The sequence below is a fragment of the Rosa rugosa genome, chromosome 6, assembly GCF_958449725.1.
Source record: "Rosa rugosa chromosome 6, drRosRugo1.1, whole genome shotgun sequence".
Taxonomy (NCBI): domain Eukaryota; kingdom Viridiplantae; phylum Streptophyta; class Magnoliopsida; order Rosales; family Rosaceae; genus Rosa; species Rosa rugosa.
Genome location: NC_084825.1, coordinates 43191276 through 43204717, shown reverse-complemented (window position 1 = coordinate 43204717; position 13442 = coordinate 43191276). Strand labels below are relative to the sequence as shown.

At 37.5% G+C, this 13442-nt stretch overlaps 2 protein-coding genes across 3 annotated transcripts; one reads left to right on the top strand and one right to left on the bottom strand.

The window, feature by feature from the left end:
* Positions 1–608: 608 nt before the first annotated feature.
* LOC133716825 (UPF0481 protein At3g47200-like) lies at positions 609–1094 on the top strand. The gene has a single exon (XM_062143480.1). The coding sequence runs from the start codon at positions 609–611 to the stop codon at positions 1092–1094; it is 486 nt and encodes a 161-aa protein (XP_061999464.1).
* Positions 1095–4947: 3853 nt separating this feature from the next.
* Positions 4948–12999, bottom strand: LOC133714364 (uncharacterized). 2 transcript variants are annotated; one of them, XM_062140462.1, is made up of 16 exons: positions 12510–12995; positions 11606–11781; positions 11340–11502; positions 11145–11197; positions 10485–10628; positions 10291–10395; positions 10071–10196; positions 9394–9594; positions 8773–8879; positions 8505–8667; positions 8299–8364; positions 7728–7821; positions 7367–7479; positions 6835–6905; positions 6392–6545; positions 4948–5891 (listed from the first exon to the last, which is right to left on the bottom strand). In XM_062140462.1, exons 1-16 carry the CDS (start codon positions 12829–12831, stop codon positions 5454–5456), a joined length of 2496 nt encoding a protein of 831 aa, XP_061996446.1. In that variant the 5' UTR covers positions 12832–12995; the 3' UTR covers positions 4948–5453. The 2 variants fall into 2 exon arrangements, 1 of the variants encoding a protein (XP_061996446.1); XR_009848622.1 differs by lacking the exons at positions 4948–5891; positions 6392–6545; positions 7728–7821 and having other exon boundaries at positions 6870–6905; positions 12510–12999.
* Positions 13000–13442: the final 443 nt, after the last annotated feature.

Sequence of the window (13442 nt, the reverse complement as noted above, 5' to 3'; positions counted from 1 at the left end):
GTTTCACCTCTAGTTCAGCCATGTAAACATCGAGGATATCTAGCTCCTCTTCTACCAATGTGTTGTATGCTTCTCTTTGGAAAATATGACCCTAAGTTGTAGCATGTTCATCATTTCTTTGGTATTGCTTTTATTAAATTGGTGTGATTTTTTTGGTTTTTAGGCACATTTGTCTCTCCTTGTTTATGTTATTGATTGTCTCATTGGATTTCCTTAACGAGGATGGAATTTCAACGGAGAATTCGCGCTTCGAAATTGGAAGCTACAAGGAATAAGGAAATTGTGTGAAAGGAACCTTATGAGAGAACTATGGAGCCGGGTATTTCTTCAGCTCTTACTCCTCTTGAGGATCACCTTGAGGGTTTACACCACAAGGGGGTGAGGATATTCCGTGTATTTTCCGTTGTATCTATCGAGTTCCATACTGAGTGAGACATTCAGATACAGAGGCCTTTACACCCCATGTAATCTCTAAAGGGCCACTTCATCGTGGTAAGGAAGCCTTAAAGCCAGCTGAACGACTCAAAGACTCTTACATAAAAAGTTTTTGGATCCGGTACAATTTCAAGATTGATGATCTGGTATCAAAGGTAGCCTCCAGACGTGTAATGGTGCACATGTATTATATGGAGAATATTAAGGTCTATGGTGATGATTTTGCTAGAATGATTACTTATGATGCTATTTTCCTCATTGAACTGTTGTTGAGGGGTTATTACAGTGAGTTGGTATCTGAGAACAATCATTTTGGGAGACCATACATGATATTGGATATATGGCATGATCTGATGTTACTTGAAAATCAAGTGTCGTTCTTCCTTCTGCACTTTCTTTGCCCGGAGTTCATCATTACTTCTAATGGAATGTATCAGAGGCCCTCAATGCTTTTTCTCGCCCATCACCTATTTGTTAGATGTGGCATGAATATAGAAGGAGATAGGCAGGAGAACGTCGATTTAATTCTCTATCATCAAGTAGAAGTGAAACATCTTGTTGATCTGCTTAGAAGGTTATTGATACTCCCAACCATGTTGAGCTCACCGTCGTCTTCATCATCGCTGAGAACATCGTTGGTTCCTCTTATGCTTTACTAGAGAATAATTTCAAGTTCATCGATTTCCCTTCCGGTGTGTATTATTTCTAGAATTTACTATAAAAATATTATTGAAACTTCTTCGTTCTTTGTTAAGCTGTTGTCTCTCAAGTGGATACAATAAAAGTGTCATTTGGGTAGCTCTCTAACTAGTCATTTCCTTATTAAGTATCGCCAACAACATTGTTATGTGCGTGAAATAAAAAATAAATTCATTGCAAAAAATTTCAATAAGATGAACGAGATTGCTGACATCAGTATTCTGAGAATGTATATGTTATTTACCGTTTTGAACACCTATAAAGGGAACTACATGTCTCATTTTAAACTTGAGATATTTTAATCAAGGTCCAATTTGCTACATTAATTTTCATTGTAATCCAGCCACTTTTTTATTGTTAATTGCGGTCTAATTACTTTTTTCGTTATCCATTTTTCCCCTCAAGGTAAACTAGGGAAACAAATCAAAATTCCATAATTTGATAGGCTTACTTACCCCTGAGAGTGATGAAGTGCTCATGACGGGTGGCCGTTGGCCATGGGATTTGCAGCGTTGGAGTGATTTGATTTTAGGAATTGTGGATCCGGATCGGAAAAGGAGGAGCAATGAACAAGAACGTGAATGTGAAATTGTGATTTGTGAAAGACGTGAGGTGTTAGTTGGAGTTGTCTACCTGGTTAAACATGTGAGGTTTAGACTTTTTTATTGAGTTTGGGTTGGATTGCATGACAAGGTTGCTACTTTATTTTTAACATTTTTGGGTAATTAAGGAGTTACAATCAAAGCTGAACTAAAACTTGTCAAGTTAATGATATAAATGGATTTTCTCATGTGGGATGAGATTCGGAGTTCGAAATTCTGTTATGATCAAATGAGAAACTAAAATTGAAGAATATCATATTTTGTAATACTCAACATTAAAATGGCTAACTACGAGAGTTTAGTCCACTAACATAAATTTTCCTTTTATAAGAAAAAAATTTTAAGTTTGACTCTTCTTGTTGTCTACCCGTTGGTGTATATAATAAAAAGAGGATGGTGATGGTGAAACATGTAACATGTTGGTTAGGTTGTTAACCTTGTAGGAAGCAAGGATATTTTAAATTGATATGGAAGAGAAATAAAGTGTGGAGTTTTAATAAAGTGAACAAAAACTTATATGATTATATGATTTGGGTCTGGATCATGGTACACATTATTTTACACAAATTTTTACACTTCCTTTTAGCCATTAGATTTAGCTAAGTTTAATGGTCTTGATTAATTTCTCGGATGATGTGGAAAATGACATGGAATTAAAATTTTTTTTTCTCAACTAAAAAATAAAAAAATTTAAACAGTCATTTTCTAAACATAAATCAAAATAAAGTTTCAAGAATACAATGAGAAGAACAGGCTAATGTTCTTGAAAAAAAGAAAAGGTGGAAGAACCGGAGTGGGCGGCGAAGACAACAAACGCCGGTGACATGGGTTTGGATTGAGTGGAACTTAAAAATTAGGGTTTTTGAGTGAATTGTAGGCCTGGGATCGGTTCTAGTTTTGCCATTTTTTGCCGGAACCGGAACCGAAGTCTCTTTTCCGGTTCGGTGTGCCCGTTATTTTTGCAGGAACCGTTAAGGAACCGGAACCGTTGTTTTCGGTTCGGTTACGGGTTGGAACCGGTTCTTAGCCAGAAAGAAAACAAATGACTTTTTCCAGTTTCCCAGCCACATTTCATTGCAGTTCATAACTTCACAAATCATTAAACTTCAATGCAGAACACAACCAAGACAATGAAATGAAACAATCAGTAGTACAATACATTGAAAATATAAAATCAAATGAATCAAAAGTTCAAAACCACTTCAACAGTTGGATCAAATGAATCAAAAGTTCAAATGTTCAACCTCTTCAAAGAACTTCAAGTCTTTGATGCAATTTTCAACAGTTGGAAGTCTTTAATTACAACTCAATGAGTTCATGAACATCTAACTTCTTCAACTGTGTAGTAGCAGCTTCGAGGAGGTTTCTGTTGTTTCTGTGCCGGTGCCCGCTTTCTCTTTGCAGCACCCTTCTTCGATTTGCCGGGATCGTGAGCCTCAACTTCTTCATCTCCTTGTGTAGCTGCAACAAGTACAATCTCATTCCCGGACCGAGAATGACTACTTGAATTCAAAGGAATGGACGAAATTGAAGGATTAGAAGCCATGGGAATCGCCGATTGGGGATGAACTGGGGGTTTATGAGTGTATGAGTTTCTGGCTTTTCAAATGGAAGAATTTGGCTTTTCGAATGAATTAGGCATCTCAATCTTCAATGAAGTGATGAACGAACGTCGAACTGAAGAAGAGCTGAAGAAGAGCTCTTGGACTGTTGGCAATCCGTTGAATACCTATTGTAAAAATGAAAAGTGGAAATCAAAAGATGAAATTGGAGCTAGATGGAGCTACTTCGAAAGTCAAAACTGGTTCAATTCCATAAACTCATAGAGTCTTGAGACAAACATGAAAATATAAATCAAACTCTGAACCAAAAAAAAATAATAAGAAGAAGATAAATCTCAGCCCTAAACATTTGAGAAAAATTAGAGGTGAAAATTAGAAAATCTTACCTGGAGAGTTATGCTCGTGTCCTGGGCTTTGCTTTGTGTTGCTGCGAGATGTGGAAATTGAATCCTCTAGTAATCTGTTTGAGGCTGTTGGTTGTGGCTTGCGTTGCAGAGAGAGAAGGAAGATTTAAGATTATGAGAGGAAAGATTGATGAGAAAAAAATGAAGAAAGATTACACAATGGAGGTGGTGGTCGTCGGAGGTCGGGATGGAGAACTGAAGTGACGAATCGCTGTGAGCCGATAAATCGAAGATATAAGAGCTGAAGTGAGAGAACTGAAGAACTGAAGAACGGCTAGGTCAGTTTGGTCGAGAACTCGAGAATGAGTAGGAGGTCAGGGTTTTTTACTTTTTTTTTTATCTTTGGGTTACCTAAACTGGGCTAGAGGGCTTCCAAAATACGCGTCCATATATGTTGAAGCCCAGTACCTCGGTTTCTCCCGGTTCCTAGCGGTTAGGGAATTCCAGAACTGGAACCGAACCGGAAGATGGTAATCGGTTCGGGTTTTTACAAAAACACCTCTTCGAGAACTTGAAACCGAATCGAACCGGGGATTTCGGTGCGGTCCGGGCCGGTTCCCGATTTGAAAATCTCAGGCCTAGTGAATTGAATCATTTAATGAAGGGGGTGGTGTGTTAAATAAAGGATTGGGGCTTGAATTTTATGATTGAACAATTGCAATTGGGGGAAAATTAGTTAGGGTTCATGTGGGATGATTATCATGAACCCAGAATATTTGTTGTACGACGTGATATTGGTTCCTTGCCTACTTGGTGATGATGACAAGTATAAGAACTCTTAACCCCAAACCATTGCTTTACGGAGGATGTGAATGAGGTGAATTGTGATAGAATAGACTATCAATTAGAGAGGAGAACATGAGTTGCATTGAAATCAATGCCCACTATATAGCATTGCATCATCTGAGTATGGTTTTGATTTTTCTTTTTTTTCCCCGGAGAAGATGATGCTCTCTTTTAACTTTTTAAGTTTTGTTTTGATTTTTTTTTATAGAAAAGTTAAATTTAAATTTTCTTATTTTTTGGTTGATGATTTTTTTTTTAATTCCATGTCATTTCCACATTGTGAGGGAATTTAATCAAGACCATTGAATTTAACTAGATCTAATGGCTCAAATGAAGTGTTAAAATTTGTGTAAAATAAGGTGTCCCAGGATCCGGGACCCATATGATTTATATATTTAGTTTTATGGTACACAAGAAAAAAAATAAAAAATTACACCAAGCTTAAAAGACCCAGCAGCATCAACACTAACAAACTCCATAAGGGGAATTGACCCACTTTTCAACAATATATAGATTACAATTTGATTTCAACAATCAACTACCAACAAAAATTAGATGTGTTACAACTTACAACATGGGAAAGAGTCCCCTTTTCTATCTTCTAAGTATAGACTGCATTGCTACCAGCATTAATGAGATGTTGATCTCTTACATGCCATCTGATTAACTCGAACTTGCAAAAATCTATACATATACACATGCCTCAGTAGTTTATACTCTTTGACAGCTTATATGTCCATCCTTGATACACTTCTTTCCTCACATTTCTGGCTTAGTCTTTTATTCCTGGGTCAATGCAAGCACTGAGTGACTGAGGTTTGGCGTGGCCTTGATACGTTAATCCAACTCAAGAAACGAAAGAAAAATCCCTCATATCTTCCATTGAAATCAATCATTCTTGCTTCAAGAAGTTTCCACAGCTCTTATCTACTTCAAAAGGGTTATATGGGAGTTAAATATGCGCATCATGGGATCGCATACTGTTTCGAAGCAAAAGATATCGGGCCCAAGTAAGCTTCAGAGAAGGATATTAGAACACGATGAGAAGCCAAAGCAAAAGCCACAACAGACATAACAAAGGAAGTCCAACAGAACCTCAGCATCAGTACTGGATTTTTCCTTGCAGAGTTTATTATGTTTGAGAAAATCACTTTGAGCCGTCGATCTCTGAGGACAGAGCGATAATCATAAATTGGAGTAGATAGTCTGGAAGATGGACCTAGTTCTTTGTTGTCAGGTCCACTTGCCACTCTCAAATTAGAGCTATACTGAACTGTTGTAATGCCCCGCACAAACGTTTCAAGCATCCATTGATGCAAAATGTCTGCAACAAACCTGCAAAATTGCTGGCGGAAAAACTTTGCTTCCTTGGATACCATTGCTTGGATCAATGAAGCTCCATCCTGTTGAATTCAATTGAATTTGTTCATATTTGCAATACAATATTATCAGTGATAGAGAATGGACAAAGACCATCATGTTTCATATCCCTCCATCTGACTACTTCATTGTCACTCATGCAAGACAAAATCCAAATTCATTTAGAAAAGCATTACAAAACAATCATTCATCTAACACCAAGTATTAAGCACAAATAACACGAATACCAGAACATTTGATACTAATGTTCAACCATCACAGTAGTGAACTTGGAACAAGATGAACCATCAGCAGACACAAAAGTTACTGAAACTCAAGAAAGGGTACCATTATTTATTATAAACTAAAAGATAATGTGCATGAGAGGCATGTGGAAAGTGATAGGGATTAAAGTGGCAAGAAGGAAGGTGAAGTATGTGGGACATGGGTGGATCGACTGGAAGAAGGAAGTAGGGGTAGATCTGTGTTTCCCATTTGAGGTTGGCAGAGATATATGATAAAATACAGGTTTAGTATAACTTACTGCAGTCATCAAGAGTCTTCTCAGCACAACACCATCTTTAGATGGTAAAAGCTTCAGGACCAAGTTTGCAACATCAATTTCACCATTGTCTCTTGTAGGTAAATAATCATGAGAAGTGTCGAGTTTTGATGCTATACTCCCATTCAAACCTTTCCTGTGAACGAATATAAGAAGCATGAACTACTAACCCTTTTTTCACTTTACAAAGAATAAAGTGAGGGATATAATAGGACTCATAGCATTTCCATTGAATGGAAGACAATCATTTGATTCTTAAACGAGTTAGTTAATGATTTTGAATAACCAGATTGCAATAAGGTATGGGCTTAATGATTCATACATAATATACCATAAGCAGAAAGATGCAACTATACCAAGTTATCTAGTAAATCAACAGATAATACGACATAGGATCAGCCTTTTGTTAACGAGGTTTAATTTACCTAGTTGCGCCTACTTTTAAGAAAAGAGCAAGCTTTTGCCACTGGAACTCCTTCTTTTTGTTAAAAACTACCTGAGACAAGCAAATGGACCAAGTAAGTAATCAATACTGAAAAATTGATGTAGGGACCTCACCTAGGTAGACTTCAAGTTTACAGTGGAACAAAAAGAGACATGCTACTTTTCAAATAGTGAGGATGATTAACATAATGGCAAGAAAGTGCCTTGCCCAATGGCCTTTTGTCCTGTACTAAATGTCTATGCCTCTGATTAAGAAACATGTAATCTTCATTGAGATGAGAATTGAGATTCAAAAGGACGTTTCAAAGTTTCCTGTTCATGTGAAACCACCCAAGTCTAAGCTAACAAATTACGTTATGCAATATCATTTTCATTTCCAAGTATGCCAAGAAAGATAAACAAAAGGGTTCCCATTTGGCGTGTGGGATGTACAAACAGGTACACAGTAATCAGTTACAATGTTAGTAAATAGTCCATAGTAAGTAACAGAAAAAATCTTATAGTTCTTCATACCGAATGCAAAATTTTCCTTGTGGCAGCTGAGTTTTCAGTAAGTAGTTTCCGAACGACATAAGGGTATGCAGCTTCAAATGTCTTAAAATTTCTATCTCCAGCAACGGCTAATCCTGGGACAACATGACAGCAAAGGACATCAACTACAGTAAATGTCTGTTGATAGCTAACTAGACGGAAAATTGAACTCTACCAAGTAAGCTGAGAGAGTTCAATGTTTCCCTATTGCGCTCAAAAGTCTATGAAAATACATTTAGAAGTAAAAAATAATTAGGATTAGAAGCATCACAAAGAGAGCTAGATTCAAGATACAAAATATCTGAGACAAATTGATGCAGTGCCCTAAGAAAGTGAACACTACCTTCAAAGGAAGCAAGAGAACGTAGAACAAGCGAGTAGTAGGGTGGCATGCGAAAATGATACTTGAAGGCTAGGGACCAGATCTTACCCAAAACCTTCAGAAAAATTACAATTAAAATCAGCCTCTAGTATATAAAGCGGCAATCAGGATTTTATAAAATTAGCATTATAGTTAGGATAGACCAGTTTCCATGTTGTTCTAGGATATTATGTACTGAAGAATCCTATAGGTTACCAATATTTACGAGTTTCTAGCCACAGAGTCATTAGCATTATCGCTACCATCACTTTATTTTGATGAGAAACATTTAAGTTAACCTTAAATGCCTACCAGAGGAAATATATAGAATGCTGCTAATGATTACAGCACATGAGGCCATGCACATAGCAGAGCAGGACTCAGAAAACAAGCAAACACTCAACTAAAAGCCAACAAATCAGGATCCCCCAAAAATTGTCTTTAACAAGTTCCCAAGAAAAACTACTACCATCATGCATCCCTAAGAATAGAAACACTTAGATGAGCACCAATCTGTAGAGATATACATTTTTTTCTAGAGAACGATTCTCACCCTGCTGAACTTCACATCAGGAACTCCATCTCTGAATTCTACCTCCCCCAAGTCATATTCCAGATCCTGAAATATATTTACAGTTAAAATAGTCGGTTTCCAGACTTCACAAACACAACCTCATTGTTCTCATAAGAAGATCTTGCTACGTAACATAACATTTAGCAAGACATATGAAACGGAAACCAGAGAAGCCAAGAAGATACCATTGTTACACGTCTGATATTAGTCCCTGGTCTTACAACATCCATTTCAGTCAAACATTGGACAAGGGATGCCCAATCTCCATTTACAATGTGGACAATAGATGCAAGCATAGCATATTGATGCCTCTTTTCCATCTGACAAAGCAGGCCAAAATCCAAAAACCTGACATAGAAATCACGAGGAGAAGTGAACAAGAGCTAGAGATATATTTTACATCTGCAAAAGAAAGTAAAATCTTGTTTCTTATAATGGCCATTGAAGAGGTACCCTATTTGTCCTGAAGATGTGTAACGTAGGTTCCCAGGATGTGGATCAGCATGCAATAATCCTGTTTCAAGGAGCTGAACTAGTACTGCCTCCACCCCTTTCCTGACCTAGAATTAAAGCAAAATGATCCGTCAATCAACTACATATGATGGCCAGAAAATATAGTTAGATCAACCTACAAACTAAAGTATAGTTAGATCAGAAAAGGAACTAAAATATAGATAATTACCGTACAAACTGAAACAGGAAGTATAGTTATACCCTTTTTTTTAATGAAGTCACCGATTCACTAGATCAAGAAACCACAATATCAACTTCATTTTCATTAAACTGAACATAGGATTCCAGCTTTCAAATTATTTACAGTAGGATACAAAAATCTCATCTCCCCACATGCTAAGGACATTTTCCACATTTCATTACCGTATTCTCCTTTGCGCACAAACTTCACCCCGTAGAACCTTCTGACCTTTCCCACAAACATGCACGATTGCAAATCCACCTTTTCCTCAAACATTAACCTAGATCTGAATACCTCTATAGCTATCACATAGGCATTCAATCGGGATTATGAAACTAACTAAAATTTGAGTAATGTAGAATCATTTCCTAAGTGCATACCAGATCAAGGAGACGCCTTTTGGAATCTAATCTTTGCCTCTCTGTATATGTAGAGCTATCATCTGTAGAGCTTCCAGAAGATACAGACAATAAGTCAGTTGGACTCTCACCAACAATCCACTCCATTGTCAGAACTCTCTTTCCACTTAAACTTTGGAATACTTTTGGCACACGCATGAATGGATAGGAGGAATAAACTTCCTGTACATGAAACAAACAGTTACTGGAAGGAAAGAAAAAAAGGCATCTAATTTTAGGGGGGAAAAAGGCCTGTACACTTGTACAGCAAGAAATTTTATGGCCTTTTTCACAAAGCAATATATTACTTGGAAGCGTTTGAATCATTAGTTTGTTAGAATATGTTCACTCTCATGCTGAACTTAATATTTCCTTTTTCTAGCCAACTTTCATCAATACTACATATCAAACAAATGAATCGTTAACCTCTAATAATGAATATTGACAGCAATATAGCCTTTTACTTTAGCATACTCTTTTAGGAATAACCTAGGCTCCTAATAATATATAAGGAATCTGATGTAAGCCTTCACTCTCAGAGAAAGCTGACATCAAGGTTGGTTCTTTTTCATTTCCTTTGCTTCACAATCTAAAAGTTTTTCTTAAAACAACATGCGTGACTTAAGTTGCACATCACAAATTAAAACTGCAATTAGTACCAGAAACTTGGAAGCATTTGCAGCTTCTAAAGTATAATCCAGTTCTCCAACAAAACCTTTACCAAGCTCATCGGCATATAGGCGGAGATCACCTTTTCGCTTTGCTATCTTTTGCAATAGTCCAAGCTGAAACAGTTGGATACAATTGAGTATAAGCTTGAAATAGAAAAACATATACAGGAAAGTTGCAAACACAAGATAACTGGATTGCAATACAAACCCCCAGGCGAAGAATGTATATATCGCGCACTACAATATGACGCAAGTTAGGACGTTGAACTTTAACAGCAACATCCAGTCCATCATGAGTACGTGCACGGTAGACCTAGAATATGTAAAACATCAACCAAATAAGAAATAAAATCTAAAAGTTCTACATAAAATGTACATATGCATGTCTAATACTTAAGCCACCTGACCAAAAGATGCCGCTGCCTCAGGTTTCTCAGAAATGTAGCTATAGAGTGACTCAGCAGGAGATCCTAATTCTTCTTCGATAATTTTCATCGCCACATCCCTGGAAAAAGGAGGGATTTGATCATGCAGCTCAGACAATGGCTGCAACCATAAAAGGAAAAAGGATGAAAAAGAAGAAAAAAGAAATCTAGCAGGTTAATCTACTGTATGTTAAGGATACTGAAACGTGAAAAATATGCATGACCAAAATAACTTTTAGAAAAAGTTTCATACCAAGGAAAGAAAATCACTTAGTAACGGCATAGTATATTTTAATTGTTGAAGCCACTTACATAAAGATGCAAGAACACACAAGTGACACGACCACATATTTAAAACAATCTAAGATTAATCAACATGCATTGCAGAACTACATAATAATAAAGAAGGCATTGGACTATTTCTAATAGTTCTTTATGCTGATATAAGAGGAATCTGATGGAACATACAAAGTTACTGATAGTTACTTTGCAGATGAATACACTAAATATACCGATACACTTGACACTATATTCATAGAGCCTGTAGTATAATCACACGTAAACTCATATAGCTAACAGACAATATATTGATACCCAGCCCCCACTCCCAAGAGAGAAATTAGAACTCTTTACTAACCTGGGAAATTTCAGCACCAATAATGTCTGGTCTGGTGGAAAGGGACTGGCCAACTGCATCAAGAAGCAATGGCATGTTACGCATATAGGTAATCGATGGAAGTCCACTACAGAATTTAATGAGACAAATGTGAAACAAGTGGGCTACATTTTATTTCAAATGAGTGCCCAAAATCAAACATCAACTAGTAGGCACCTTTGATAAAAGTGGGACCCAGATTTAGCATAGTTTCTTTTAACACCATTCCAACATTGTATTGTGATAAGCTTTCATAATCATCACCCGAACTTGGTCGTAAATACTTTTTGATCCCAGATGTCCGAATTCTGATTGCAGCAAAAGCAAAGGAGGAAACTACCTTCAGTAAAAAATAAAATAAATCAGTGTGGATGCATTGTATAATCCATAAAGTAGACTATATATTTCTTCGAATTGCTATGTATTAACCATCCATTCCCTACCTCAAGAAGTCTAAGGGTGACTACGTGAGGCCTACAACTGAAATAATCAGCAACACTTTCTGGGTCATAGACTTCAGGAAGCGGCTTGGACCAACTCTTAGAAAGATAATAAAAGTAAAGAGCATATGCCTCTAACGCTTTGAGATCCGCCATGAATAGATCGACACCAGTGAATTCTGTCAAGGTGGATTTCCAACATCAATTTCCACTAAAGGGTAAGCAATTTGAAAATATTAAAAGCTACATATCAACAAACCATTCAAGTATGCATGCATAGCAGCAAGCCAAATTTTATTTGAAATTCAGTCAGGATGGTTTTCTACAGAAGTGTATCCTCCAAAAATGCACATTTCTGATCAATTACCAATGGTAAGCCATATTTCATAGTATAAGCTATAAAATCACACAAAGAGCATAGCATATCATTAGTGCAATACACTGGCAACCCCATTCTGCTAGACGATTGAGCTCATTGTCAAATGTCACCAGCAAAACATTACATCCGGACCGGATTACTTAGAGACGAAGTCTCCTACTTCTTCAAAGACGTTGCAAAGGAAACCTAATACAACTAATAAGACCAGACCAATGTAGCCCTCAAGCTCGGAAATCAATGGAATGACTTATACAGTAATTCGACAACATCGATAACTAAGTCTTCATTTCAGTATCCACTACAGCTTTGTAATGACATAAAAGGTGACATTTTAAACTCACACTGTAAACTACAGCCATTTTGTCACTACATTCAACACTCAACTCACTTACTAGTCCCACATGGTGAAAAAACTTCACAAAATTCAAACTTCACATTACTTCATAATGACATTAATTTAACTCGAAAACGATTCACCTATTCTAAAAATATAAACTTTAACAGCTGAGTATGAAATGGAAAGTAAACCTGGATAGGAAGGTTGAGGCCAACGCGCCTCCGGCAAGGGAGGGGCATAGGGTTCTTCGAGGTTACGAAGCCAAACGACGTCGTCGACGGCTTTGAACACCTCCGGAATCCGAAGAGTCTTATTCGCCCACTCAAATCCTCCACCAATCCTCCGCTTCAGAAACTCCACGTCCTTGCTGACCACCAGACCGAAGTGCCCGAAATCCCCCAAAGCTCGTCCCTTTATTGCTCGCTTACTCTTGTACGTCGTCGCTTTGGCTCCCCTCGGCCGTCGCAGCACGCACGACGGCTTGAGAACCAACGCCGCAGCCGCCGTCGCCATCAGTAACGGAAAATTTGGCGGGTTAGTTATCGGCGATTGAGTGGGAGGGGTTCATTGGTTTGGATTTGACGGCGTGAGTGGATTATGACGGTGATTCGGTGATGGGGATTTGAGGAAGAAGAAGAAGAATGAGTGGCAGTGGGAGAGGCGTTGTGGGTGGTTTGTGTCCCATGGTGGAGCGGGTAAAGAGTGCAATCCTGTGCGGTCGGGTTTAGGCTAGGCTCAGCCAGTGGAAATTTGACACGTGGAATTGAGAGTTGGTTCTTTTGAATTGTGGTTGACCGATGGATTTCCATTTTGTGAAGCTTTAGTACCATACACAGGCTTGGAATATTGAACATGAACAAGAACAACTCAGTGTTAGAAAGGTTAATACGGTGAGTAATCAAGTCGGTCACTGGTTATATTACTGTGTTGGTGGGCATCCTAAAAATGACAAGAACATGATACATGAAACACGAATTGTTATTTTTAAGACAGTCACACAGTTGTGATTAGTACTTTTGTGTATATATATGACATATCTCAAATGTTGGAAATTAGTTAGCATACTCGAGGACTTTTAGAATTTCTCTAACTATTTAGTTGGGTTTTGAAAAAAATTGGTATCA

Excerpts from the sequence above, each read along its gene's own strand:
- LOC133716825 (XM_062143480.1), top strand. The coding sequence starts at position 609 with ATGGTGCACATGTATTATATGGAGAATATTAAGGTCTATGGTGATGAT.
- LOC133714364 (XM_062140462.1), bottom strand. The coding sequence starts at position 12,831 with ATGGCGACGGCGGCTGCGGCGTTGGTTCTCAAGCCGTCGTGCGTGCTG. Across the intron at positions 8,880-9,393 it reads AAAGGCGTCTCCTTGATCTG|GTCAGGAAAGGGGTGGAGGC; the intron begins GTATGCACTTAG and ends CTTTAATTCTAG. Across the intron at positions 6,906-7,366 it reads CAAGGAAAATTTTGCATTCG|GTAGTTTTTAACAAAAAGAA; the intron begins GTATGAAGAACT and ends TGCTTGTCTCAG.